The 13,739-nt window shown below is 34.6% G+C and overlaps 1 protein-coding gene across 2 annotated transcripts in view; it reads left to right on the top strand.

Moving 5' to 3' along the window:
• Nucleotides 1-809: 809 nt before the first annotated feature.
• The window catches only part of spdi (split discs), a 117,677-nt gene continuing 104,747 nt past the window's right edge, over nucleotides 810-13,739 (top strand). Inside the window, exons 1-2 of one of the 2 annotated variants that reach the window (XM_067779747.1) lie at nucleotides 810-1,037; nucleotides 3,135-3,452. Coding sequence is in view for 1 of the 2 variants with exons in the window: in XM_067779745.1 (XP_067635846.1) it covers nucleotides 988-1,037 (50 nt within the window). In the remaining variant the exon portion in view is untranslated. The remainder of the gene's footprint in view (nucleotides 1,038-3,134; nucleotides 3,453-13,739) is intronic. The other variant, XM_067779745.1, reaches the window with a different exon arrangement.

The raw sequence follows: 13,739 nt of genomic DNA on the forward strand, positions 1-13,739 counted from the left end.
GAATTTATTTTGTTTGCAGAGATATTTTTTTTCCATCTATCTTTAAGGAAGAAGATTATTTATTTGTAGGGAAATTTTTACTTCACCAGGCGCTCATAAAAACTAGCGCGTGTCCGTCAAAAATATGAAACGAATTTTTTGGGAGTCGTGCGGACACATGGATGCAACTCCTTTTACGCAAAGTATTTTACGCACGAGGGTGAGTATAGCCATCTCATATTTCAGACTTAAGAAATAATAGAAAAAATCTTCTTCCGTTCTCGCCTTCGTCTGATCCACAAACAAAATAGAATATGAGAAATGTCAAAATACAAATAAATAGATCTCCATTTCGGATTTTGTTATGTTGCATATTGCTTTGTGACGTAGTACGCGGGACGAAGACTTAATAAATGGAATTAAGCAAGGAAAATAATTTTAACAAGACAAGAGTAACAAAGTAGCAATATCATTTTTATTCATTCTTTTTATTTGTAATTTGACACTTCTCATATTTTACGCGGCGAAAATATGCTCGCCGCGGCTTGCATTTGGTGAATTTGGCAAACACGAAAAATAGTGTGTGGCATGTGGTGAACTACACTAATTTGTTCTTCTGGACTCCAACTCGCCAAAAAAACTCGTAACTGGCGTGTTCAACCCCTTCTTAAATTTCAATTTCTTTGTATTACAAATATAACAGAGCTCTTGTATTTACATAGGCAATAATGTTAAAGTTTCTCACCGTGTGGCAGCACTGCGTTTTCGAACTGTCAAGCAATTTGGCGTTTGTTTTATGTGTTTTATGTTGTCTTCCGTTGTTCGTTGGCGATGAAGCATTGCTGTTTGAAAAAGTCCGTAAATTTCGCGAGTGCAATTAATGAATGAATGAAATTAATACTTATTAAAGACAAAATTTTATAAAAAGTTCGTTAAGAAAAGTGTAGTGAAAGTGTTTGCTACTAAATTAATCGAAAAAAATATAAATATTAAAGCTAATTGCGTGATATGTCATTTCGCGAAAAGTTGCTTGGCTACGCGCCGAAAGGATACGAAAGGTGAGCAAAAGGAAAATGGTAGGATAATAATTTGGAAAAGCGCCGCGGCTTATAGATTATTTTTCATACAAATGTGACTCGTTGAATACTGTGGAAAACGATGAAAAGCCCGATGTAATAAAAAAGTGTTGCAGTGCAAAAGAAAATCGTGAAACTTTTCCGAGCATCTGGTAGACGTGCATCAAAGCAGTGGCGTACTATAGCTGTCGTGCATGTGCATGTGTAACTACAGCAACAAAAAAAGTGAATTTTCCAATATAATTGTTGTTTTTGTGCTAATGCAATTAATGCTGTAAACTGCCGTTAGAAAGTTTTGGGTCGATATCCAATTAAACAAAGCGGCTGCAAAAAAATGGAAAATGGCACACGAAAAGTGTAATAGAAATAAAACATAAACCGTGAATCCAGTCAATGTGCATTAGAAGATTGGAGAAGTTACACAATAAGTAATCTTTGAAAAAATACAACCGCAAAAATAAAGAAAAAAGATTAATTAGTGAAGTAAAAGATGCAGCAGCAGCGCAGCGGCAGCTCCCCTGCTTCAGAGACAATATTAACATAGAGACATTGCAGGGACGAAAAATAGTGTGAAGCAAGCTTCACAAAACCTCTAGTAGGTCACATTCACCACTTACCACAGCAGAATTTGTTAAACTACCACTGTCTGTATTTGTTATTTAACAATTATTTTTACACTTTTTATTCAGCTAATGTGTTCAGAAATTTAACTTTTACTCTCTAAAACTCCAATCAGTGTATTTGTGTTGTTAAATTTTGTTAAAAATTGTGTTAAAGTTTTTGGTGTGGTGGAAATGACCTACTAGAATTTTGTGAAGCTCCGCTGCTTTCCACTGAAGTTCGCGCATGCAACATCTTTATATTCAAAAACTTTTGCCTGCTTGCAGCACGAACAACTGCCGTTACTTGATTTATTAGCTGTTGTTATTGCAGACAGCATATTTTCGCTACGCAAGGCAGCTAAAAAATAAAAGAACTTTGGCCCATCTGACCGGTCCTCATTGCAAAACAAAACACGCAGACTTCCTTTTATTTATTAATTTTGGTTTTCATTTCACGGCATTGCAGCAGTTTTTATCCTCTACTCATATACCAATAAGCTTATTAACCTAATAATAATTTTATTAAGTAATTAAGCGCATAATATGTAATTAAGCCTATGGTCATCCAACAGACAACGCCAATTTTGCAGATAAAATAAAAACAACAAAAAATACATACATACATATTTACTCGAATCAGCCCGAACATTCGGCTTCAGTTTGTAGATTAAAACGGTCGAAGCCAAACCTTTGTAACAATTTGAGCTCTGAGAATGTTTAAAAAAGCGCACTTCATGATGTGGAATTGCCCAATCAAAAGGTTAAAAGACCACGTCAAAAGTATCTAAAACAGTATCAAGTGCGTATGCAACATTTAATACTATATGGTGGTATTATAAAAATAACAGCCTCACTTCTTTACTTTAACACAGGACCTAGGCGGCTATTGCTTATGGCCACGTGTTACTCAATTTTTCATGCTTTTCTGCGCACTTAATATTGTTTTAGAGATTTTTGGCAATCGAGCTTTATCGTTAGCGAAAGCCTTTCCTTATTGTAATGCTATTAAGAAGAGAGCATCGCCTAGCATTTTATTCTACTTTCATAGAGATTATACAAAGGAATTTTCTCCAAATAAAATAGTCTCATTTAGCGTCGATGGTATTTAAATATGACGCGTATATAAGTTTTTATTTTTGTACACAGACCTGTAAAAGGGTCCGTAAGAAATATGTACGTAACGCTTTGTTCGCCTTGCTTCTCTTTGACGCATTTATAGTGCGTTTGTTCCCGCTTTTAGCCTTTCAGCAAATGAGGCCGCGCTACAAAATATTACCCCTTATTCGATCCAAAACCGCCTACGCGAAGCAAAGTATTACTACGTAGGCGGCCTTCATACCCCTCGCATAAATACGATGAGAATTTCCGTATGCGAGTCTGAATGTTTTAGAAAACATGACCAATAAAAAAAAGAGCAGTGAAACAACACAACGAAGGTAAAAATAGCTACCTTATGAAATGAATTATTGTTTTACAGCAACTGTGACAACAATATTTTACATCAAGCCAAGCAACAAATATAAAACAAAAATCTGTACAAGTGGGGCAACATTGCTCAAAGTGTTATTAATAGAATTTTTTGTGAGTGCAGACTTAATACAATAATAAGTAAAGCGCAGTAAAAAAGCAACAAGAAAAGAAATTATTTTGATTTTTAAACAACGACGAAAGATTAAAAATAGAAAGAAATGAAAATTGTTTCTTAGAAGCAACAAAGAAGACAACGCCTGAAACAGCAGCAACACCGGAACTTTTACCCATTAGCTACTTCGATTTTCGGATACTCAGATTCAAGGTAAACTAATTACCATGGCGGAACCATACAAGGTGCCAACACGGCGACATACATACAAACATAAATAAAAAAATCCATGTTTTTTGTTTATGGAATTCGATGGACTAATGTCAAAATCGTACTGCGTCGGAAGTTGCATTGGCAAATAATATTAAATCAAGTACCAATCAGCTGATTTCCGGCAGCTACCTGTATCGTCTCGCCATACTTATTATTGCCACATTTCATTTTCATATATAAATAAACTATTTTATGATACATTTTAACTGAAAAGCAGCAGCAAGGTCGGAGTGAAGGATGTTACATTATTATTATTTTTTTTTTTTTTTGATAACCTGTTTTTTTAAATGTTTATGTATATAATTTAAAAATGTGTTTTTTTTTTTCTACACCATTTCCAGTTTTAAATGAGAAAACGTCATTTCGAAATGAGAATAGTGAATTGTAAATGAGAAAGCGTCACTTCGATATGAGAATAGTCTCTTGTGAATGAGAAAACTGTAAATGAAATTTCGAAAGCGTCAATTGTAATTGAGAATAGTCAGTTGTAAATCAGAATAGTGAATTGTAAATGCGAAAACGGCATTTGGAAATGAGAATTTTCAATTGTAAATGCAAAGCGTCACATGGAAATGTGAATAGTCACTTGTAAATGAGAATAGTCAGTTTTAAATGAGAATAGTGAATTGTAAATGCGAAAGCGTGATTTGGAAATGATAGTCACTTTTAAATGAGAAGGCGTCATTTGAAAATTAGAAATCGTCAGATGTAATTTCGAAAGCGTCAGTTGTAAATGCGAAAAGTCAATTGTAAATGCGAAAGCGTCATATGGAAATGAGAATAGTCACTTGTAAATGAGAAAGTTTCAAATGAATATGCGAAAGCATCATTTGTAATTATGAATGCCTACTCAGTTATAAATAAGAAAGTATCACTTGAAAATTAGTAAGCGTCATATGGAAATGAGAATTGTCAATTGTAAAGAGAAGCTCGGCCTTGGATCTCTTCGGAGGTTATCGCACCTTACATTTATTTTAATTTTTTTTATTCTCATTTACATATGACGATTTCACATTTACAATTGACTATTCGCATTTACAAGTGACTATTCTCAATTACAATTGACACTTTCGAATTTTCAAAAGACGCTTTCTCATTTGCAAGTAACTGTTCTCCCATGTGACGCTTTCGCATTTACAATTGACTACATAGTCTCATTTCCAAAGGACGCTTTCGAATTTACAATTCACTTTTCTTATTTACAACTCACTATTCTCAATTACAAATGACGCTTTCGCATTTACAATTGGCTATTCTTATTTACAAGTGACTATTCTCATATCGAAGTGATGCTTTCGCATTTACAATTGACTATTCTCAATCACATATAACGCTTTCGCATTTACATTTAACGCTTTCTAAGTTACAACTGACTAATCTCATTTACAATTTACAAATCTTATTTTCAAATTACGCTTCCTCATTTTCAAGTAACTATTCTCATTTCCAAATGACGCTTTCTTATTTACAACTGGAAATTGTGTAGTTATTATTGGTTTTTTGAGTTCTGTGCTTTTTAATTTTTTTATAGTTGTGTTTTCCTTGTTTTTTAACACATTTTTTGTCATTTTAGCTTTATTTATTTCACATTTTCATTGTTATAATTTAAATTTTTCATTATTATACTATTATTTGTAATTTTTATATTCTTGTATTTTTTTTTTTTATTTTTTTAATGTTTGTTTGATCTGTAGATAATTATTTTTATTTTTCTGACATACTTTTTTAATCTTTTGTTTTTTCTTTCACTTATAAAAGCAATGATTTTTTTCACAGGTTTTCCAATTTGTAATTTTTATCTGATTTTTTTATTAGTTTTTAATTGATTTAAAAAAAATTTTTTTTGATTCAATTTAATTTCCAATTGTTTCTTTTCCAACGAAAGGGAGTTTAGACTTAATACACAAAAACAAAAAACAAAAAAATGTAAACCGCGATAAACTCCGAAGAGATCTAAGGCCGAGCATCTCTTCCAATTTGCGTCGTGCTCTTCTTGATTTTCCCTACAAATTGGCCGGACGGGACCTACATGTTTTATGCCAACGCCGAACGGCATCTTCAAGGCAGATGAATTTTCACTGAGAGCTTTTCATGGCAGAAATACACTCGGAGCGCTTGCCAGACACTGCCGAGGGGCGACCCCGCTTAGAAAAATTTTCTTCTAATTGAAAAACCTTATTTCTAAAATTTTGATGTTGCTTTGCCCGAGGTGCGAACCAAGGGCGACTTAATACATAGTTTGGTAAAATATGTGATGTTTGAAGATTCTCATTTTTTATTTTTGAATTTGTTTTAGGTAAGGTTAGGTTAAACTGGCCGGTCCATGAGGACCTCACATAGACTGATTGAGTCCGTAGTGTTACCAGAAGTTTGTTTTAACCAAACGACCAAACTGAAAAACCCTATCAAAAACCAGGACCTATGTTATAAAATAACTCCGTCCTCTTGGCAAATACTAGAAGCTTCCCAGGACTTAAGCCACTTGCTGCTTCTAGATCTGACAGCTGTATCACTCCCAATAGCTGGAGTCTTAGCCTGGCAAGTGCAGGGCACGAGCACAGAACGTGCTCGATCGTTTCCTCCTCCAACCCGCACTTCCTACATCTGCTATCATTGACCAAGCCTAATTTAAAGGCATGTGACGCCAGAAGGCAGTGTCCAGTCAGAATACCCGTCATGAGTCTACAGTCCTCTCCTTTTAATGATAGAAGCAACTGTGTTAATCTAAGGTTGTAAGACCTATACATAATCTTCGACACTTTACAGCCCCGCGCTTGAACCCATGCCTTTCTCGCTTGGTCGATCATGTGCACCTCTCGCCTTCGCTGAATATCGCCCTATCTAATTGGGACGTCTACGGAGCAAGCTTCAAGGGATGCGCCCTTTTTAGCTAGTTCGTCCGCTTTTTCATTCCCATCTATTCCCATATGCCCTGGGACCCAATATAGATGTATGCTTCTCCCTGTCCCGATTCTCTCCAGAGACTGCTTACACTCTAACACGCATTTAGATGCTGTGCTATGCGAGATTATTGCCTTAATTGCTGCTTGACTGTCAATATATGAATTTGTTTTAACTTTTATCAAAATCTTTAACAACTATTTGTAAAAGTTACTAAAACTTTGATTTGAAAAATATTCTAATTTTTAAAGTTTGAGTATATTTAAGATAAATTAAAAAAAAAAAAACAATGTTTCTAAAAAAACTATAGAACTAAAAATTTGTTAAACATACATACATATCGTTAGCTTAATGTGAAAATGTGCTAAGTCACTTTTTACGAATTTTACAGGAGACGAAAAAAACTGAATCATTTTTGAAATAACCTTTTTTTCAAAACTGTGAATGAGGATACCTTAGTTGCAATACTTTTGAGTGTAGAAGCTTTGGAAAAGATAAATAAAAATCATGTATGCTAACCCAGCAGCTATTTTATGACTTAGCACAATTTTCTAACTCAAAACAAATTTTTTCTCCTGACTTACCACTTTTTACCCCATCACTCCTCCCCTTTAATGATTGAAATATAACACTAAAACTATATATTTCAGAAACAATAATATTTATTTCTCAAACTATTTCTAACCATTGACGGCCACCGTGGTGTGATGGGTGCGTGCTCCGCCTACCACACCGAATGCCCTGGGTTCACGCCCCGGGCAAAGGAACATCAAAATTTTAGAAAAAAGGTTTTTCAATTAGAAGAAAATGTTTCTAAGCGGGGTCGCCCCTTGGCAGTGTTTGGCAAGCACTCCGATTGTATTTCTGCATGAAAGGCTCTCAGTGAAAACACATCTGCCTCGCAGATGCCGTTCGGAGTCGGTATAAAACTAGTAGGTCGCGTCCCGCCAATTTGTAGGAAAAATTAAAAAAAAGGAGCACCACGTAAATTGGAAGAGAAGCTCGCCCTAAAATCTCTTCGGAGGTTATCGCGCCTTACATTTATTTATTTATTTTATTTCTAACGGTTATGATATGGACTCTTTTGCCGGATGGTGCGCAGACAATTACTTATTTTTAAATTCAAACAAATGCTGTGTTGTGTCTTATTCCATAAAGACAACTGCCACATACTTTATCTACAAGCTAAATGCTAAATCTCTTAATCGTTGTCAAGAGAGTAACTTTAGTGATTAGAGTGACTTTAAGGACCCTATGACGTTAAAGGCACTTTATATATCGTTGCTCAGAAGTGGTGTTGAATATTGCTCAATAATATGGAATCCTTTCTATGAATCTAACTCCTATAAAATTGAGAAAGTTCCAAAAATTTTTACAACATTGCTTTACGTATGCTTCACTGGCCAGACGGCCTCCCATCATATACCAGCAGTCACAAATTGCTTGGTCTTCAGCTTTGCATGACAGAAGAACTTTTATCTCACTCATGCTTGCCTATAATGTAATAAACTTTAGCACGAATTGCTCTGATTTATCTAATTTGTTCATTCCATATATTCCACTGCGTGATCTTCGGCATAATAGATTATTTATCGAAATAACTCATAAAACGAATTATGCTATGAATGAACCAGTAGTGTTCTTAATTTTAATAACAGCTTATATCAGTTTAAGCTTGAATTGTTTTCTATTTTTAACTAGTCTGTAAGAAAGCATGTAGTTATCGACATGTAAGAATTGAAGTAGATAAAAGTCAGCGCAAAGCATTTATCAAACACCAAAGGCATGTCTGAATTGGGTGAATCCAATTTCAAGGGGTTGTGTTCGCAACCCTCTCAAGGGGTTTCCAGCACAATATATAGCTACTCCAACCCAATTGTCAACTCACCTAACCGGTGCGAATCCTGTTTCATTGACAGCCAAGGCTCTGGCTACGGGGTGGGGAGGGCGGGATGGTCTATAAGGTTTAATGTGATCATATAAATCGTTCCCGAGATGTTCGAGCTAGTAGTACCTTAATAGGGCTTTGTTACCGGAAAGTACCGGATCTATATCCGGCAAAGGGCCATTAACATCGGTCTTCGGGGAGTGTCTTTATCGTCGATACAACAACAACAACAATTCATGTACCTTTAGACTGAATGAATTAAATAAATAAATAAAATGCGCGCACAAAGAAATGACTAGTAATTCAGATTGATATTATTGACAGGTTGACTTCGCACATTTTTTTTTAACAGCTGACGACTTAGCACATTTACACATCATTGCCCACAGCACGTAAAAATTAAAAATTAAAATATTTTTTTTTGTGATCGATGTATCTTGAATTCAGTTTTAAAACTGCATTAAAATACAATTTTCCAAAAAAAGTGACTTAGCACAGTTTCCCATTAAGCTAACGATATATAGGATCTCATTACATAATCCCAATTTCACACAGAAACTTAATGGAGTCACAGTGCCGATTAATGAAATAACGAACATCTCTCGGCAACCAATGAAGGAATTTGTAACTACAAAACACAAGTCAAAAACTAATACAAACCTGCGTAACAAAGTGCTCAACTTGGACTGTATATATGACTCAAGCCAGCAGACACTTCGTGAAAACACGACCTACGACTTCCGAACGACTTGGATAATTGATATTACATTTAGTGGCAATTTAATACCGCAAAAAAAAATTTAAAGCTGCATCCGGTTCCGGGAAACGGGAGTGTCTGCTAGCTTAAGACTCAAGCCAGAAGACACTTCGTGAAAACACGACCTACGACTTCCGAACGACTTGGATAATTGATATTACATTTAGTGGCAATTTAATACCGCAAAAAAAAATTTAAAGCTGCGTCCGGTTCTGAGAAACGGGAGTGTCTGCTAGCTTAAGACTCACGCCAGCAGACACTTCGTGAAAACACGATTTACGACTTCCGAATGACTTGGATAATTGATATTACATTTATTGGCAATTTAATACCGCACCGTGCTCGATCGTTTCCTCCTCCAACCCGCACTTCCTACATCTGCTATCATTGACCAAGCCTAATTTAAAGGCATGTGACGCCAGAAGGCAGTGTCCAGTCAGAATACCCGTCATGAGTCTACAGTCCTCTCTTTTTAATGATAGAAGCAACTGTGTTAATCTAAGGTTGTAAGACCTATACATAATCTTCGACACTTTACAGCCCCGCTAGTGTTTACAATATATATTAACGATATTAAAGAATGCTTGAAAAATTACATTATTCGACTATTTGCGGATGATGCATTGATAACCATCACCGCTTTGCGGTATCGAAAATGGAAGAAGACTTAGACTCCCTTTACAAATGGCTATGCCATAGAAAGTTGAAAGTGAATGTGGATAAAACCAAATGTATGATATTTTGCAAAAACCAAAACATTATGGGTGCCAATAACCTAAGCAATATTACTCTGAACATAAGAAACGATGAAATTCAGCAAGTAGACAAGATCAAATACCTAGGCGTCTTGATCGACAAAAACCTTGGATTTGGAGAACACATAAGTTATTTAGAAAACCAAATTGCAAAAAAAAATTGGTTTTATGTACAGAATTTGTAAATATATTAGTCAACGACACAAAATATTAGTGTATCGATCAATTATTGAACCGCACTTTATTTATTGTCCAACAATCCTGCTATTAGCAAATGACACACAAATAAAAAAACTGCAGATACAACAAAACAATGCAATGCGATTAATTTTAAAATTTTCGCTTAGAACACCAAAAACTACAATGCTAAATATGTTAAACTGGCTCAGTGTAAAACAGTCGATATATTATTTTACATTGAAATTTATATATCATATGAAATTAGGAATAACACCGAATTATCTGAACGGGAGAATACATTTTAATCATGAAATACATTACTATGGAACTAGAAGCAGCGGAAATATAAGACTGCCTAGAGTTAGAACGGAGTTCGCGAAGAAGACTTTAGAATATATAGGCTATAAAATGTACAATGAATTACCAAATGCGATAACAGACTGTGAAAATATTAATAAGTTTAAAGCAAAATTATTTTTATACTGTAAGTCATTAAGCATGTAATGTAAAAAATTTATTTATGTATATATACATATATATATATTTTTTTTTTTAACTTGAACTAGGTCTTAAAGACCGTAAATAAATAAATTATTATTATTACCCCAAAAAAATGTTATGAATTTTACAAAAAATAGTTAAAAGAAATAGCAGCCGTTTTCTCTTGCCTTTAAAAACAACCAAAGTGAAATGCATTCGCAACAATTCATAGACGTTGCACCTAGCCAAATATGTGCTATGTGCAAGTTTTAAAAAAAGCCTTCTTATCCCTTGATGTAAATGCTGCAAAAATAAGATTTTCCATTTTTTTGATGTTTTATGTTTTTCGTAAATTATTGAAATAATTCATTTTTGATTATCATTGACATTGACTGAAACACGAAGCAAATCCGACTAGATTTTTGAATCCATTAGATCTTCAATAAAGCAATAATGGGTAATTAGGAATTTGTGTTTTATAGGGAAGATCGAGTTCAATACGGGCGTTATTGTAGAAAACTTTACTAATTATTTCATTAAGTCTCTGTATGAAGTTGGTATAGTTATAATTTTACTCTTCGTTGAGTCAAGACTCCCTTTTACTTTTACTTTTGGCTTTTCCTATTCATCCGAAAAATTTGTTGAAATAATAGCTTGTAAATACTTAATTAATTGAAACATCTTTTTTCGAAATCCAGCAGTGCTTTGTTACTCAAATTTCAATATCATTAGATGTCATAATATATTCTTATTTCATATTCCCCTCACACCACATTCGCACACACAGTACCACCATGATTGATCCTAACCTACTATCCCATACCCGCCGGCCACTCTATCTCCGAATTGACTTTCTAATACTTTCAGCTTTACTATCTTCCATTGAGACTCGCATAAATATATTCATCCAATTTAAAATGCATTAATTATATAATTGTTCATTCCGTTGATGTCGCACTCAAATAAATACGAAACTGTGTATGCGTGATGGTATGTATGTATATTGGGGTGGTTCTTATAAAATAAGTTTCCGATTTGTTGCAGTCTTACTTCAAACGGTAGTACCAGGGTAAAATATATCACATACAAATTTTGATGCCAATTGCGAATGGCTAAGGCGTGTCGCAGAGCGCTTAAGGTCCATACTAAGTTATGAAGATTCAATTTCATAAAAACTTAATCACGTCCTTTCCAACCTCCCAATCTTATCGCGACTATGAGTATCCCTCCGTTGCCTTGTATGTATGTGTAGATGATGATTGATTTGTTTACGTACATACGAGTGGCTGCTTAGTATCGGCTTAGTGATGGTAGTATCGCTTAGTGATACTAACATTCGTCACAATATTTTATAATAAAAATTTTGTTTACTTGTATGCTGTACAGTAAATCCGTAATAATCTGATTAATTCTTAAATTTGTAGACTAATAAATAAATAAACGACTGTGTGATACCTCTTAACCGGTTCCTATCAGAACCAAAGTCGATATGTGATATCGCCTAGATTATGTCAGGTTCTTAAACACATTCACATAGACTGAATGAGTCCACAGTGTTACCAGAAGTTTGTTCATCGACCAAACTGAAAAATGTACTTTTTGCCCAAAGCTGGACATGTGCCCTTTTAACAATAAACGGATCAATTTATATATATTACGACTTCTATGCTATTGTTGCTATCGCCAATATAAATTATCAGCATCTCAGCATCGCAAAATTAATTACCTTTAATTTAAACTTGGAACCCATCGTTTACCATCATCGTTATGATCTCCCCATGGACATGTCTGTTTCGTCGTCGTATACGTGATTATATGAGCTAATACAAAAGTACATCGCTGCAAATTATGAGTTCATAACAGTTAAGCCGGCTTGCAATAGCGTAATCGGCCAGCCACACTGCTTAATTTTAGCAGAGAAATAGGTCCCAAAAAAACTGTACATGGCAAATAGTATAATTTTTTATACTCAGTTGTGGGTTAGAACACAGTAACTATATAGTTATCGTTATTTTGTTTTTCTAACAGTGTCATAAATCAGACTTTTTCAATCTAATAACTCATTATTTTTTACAATAGGCGTACCAGGGGCAAAATACTTACGGTTATACGTCACATAATGCTGTGAATTTGAGTCCAGACAAAGAGAAATCGCGTTGGTCAGAAAGACAAAAAAAGGGTTGGATATCGAGCGAGGTATTCGACTTCGGCCAAACCGGTTTATTTTTCTGTCCTCTTTTCCTAACTGCGCTGCAATACGCATTCGTTTATTCAGAGCAAGTTAAATGTACTTAAGAAACCGTTAAGTGCACTTTAGAACACAGAAATATATTTCCGAAGCCTGTTAATATACTTCAGAAAACGTGGATTCTGAAACACAGAATCACAACTTCATTTTTAGCAGTCCACGTTATATTTATCCTGTCGACAATTTAACAGGCAGTGCATCCACGCGTTACTTATTTGGAATCCGAATCTATAAATAAAGTTTTGGTTGTAAAGATGGAGATTCGGACTATTAGCGAGCTTTGTGCAATTTTGGTCGTAGTGCTTTTGTTAGCTATATTTTATTAAAATAATTTGTTAAAAATAAAAGATTGTTAGCACACAAAGAAATTTGTACTATGGCACTATTGTGAATATTTGCTGCATTTCCGGCAGTTGCTACCATACGCCATATGGCAGCGCAAGCTGTAAGTTTTAACTGATTGATAGAACAGCTGATTTCTGTAGATATTTGATAAGATACTTTTATATTGGTTGCGCAAGATGCGCACGGGTTCGGCTCGTAATAAATATAAAGCCGGATGCAGTGACGTGAAACCGAAAATGAAAAAAATTGCACGGTGTGAATCAGCTGTTTCTTGGGTATCAAAACAACAGATGGCGCTGTCGAATCGATAAATTTTAACGAGTAAACTGAAATTGTGTTTAAAGAAGAGCTAAATTTCAGCAGGCAGTCGAGAAAACTGCCCTTAGCCTTTTAAATAAGCAGAAATGTCTATCCCGAAATACATTTGACAAATTCTAAATCACTCTTGGAAATAGCTTAGTAAAAGGAACAAGACTATCAGACCAATTCTAAATATTCTCGCGGAATTTTGTTCTCGCGGATTTTTTAATTCCCGCGGAAAAATTCCTCCAATTCTGTTCTCCTAGGGAGAACAATAATTGGGGAATAGGAATTTCGAATTTTCGAAGTCAGCTGTTTTGCACATTTCTTATTTTGTTTAAAAAATTGAAAAATTTAATTATTGTTGCAAATT

This window comes from Eurosta solidaginis, chromosome 4 (assembly GCF_040869045.1).
Source record: "Eurosta solidaginis isolate ZX-2024a chromosome 4, ASM4086904v1, whole genome shotgun sequence".
Lineage (NCBI taxonomy): Eukaryota > Metazoa > Arthropoda > Insecta > Diptera > Tephritidae > Eurosta > Eurosta solidaginis.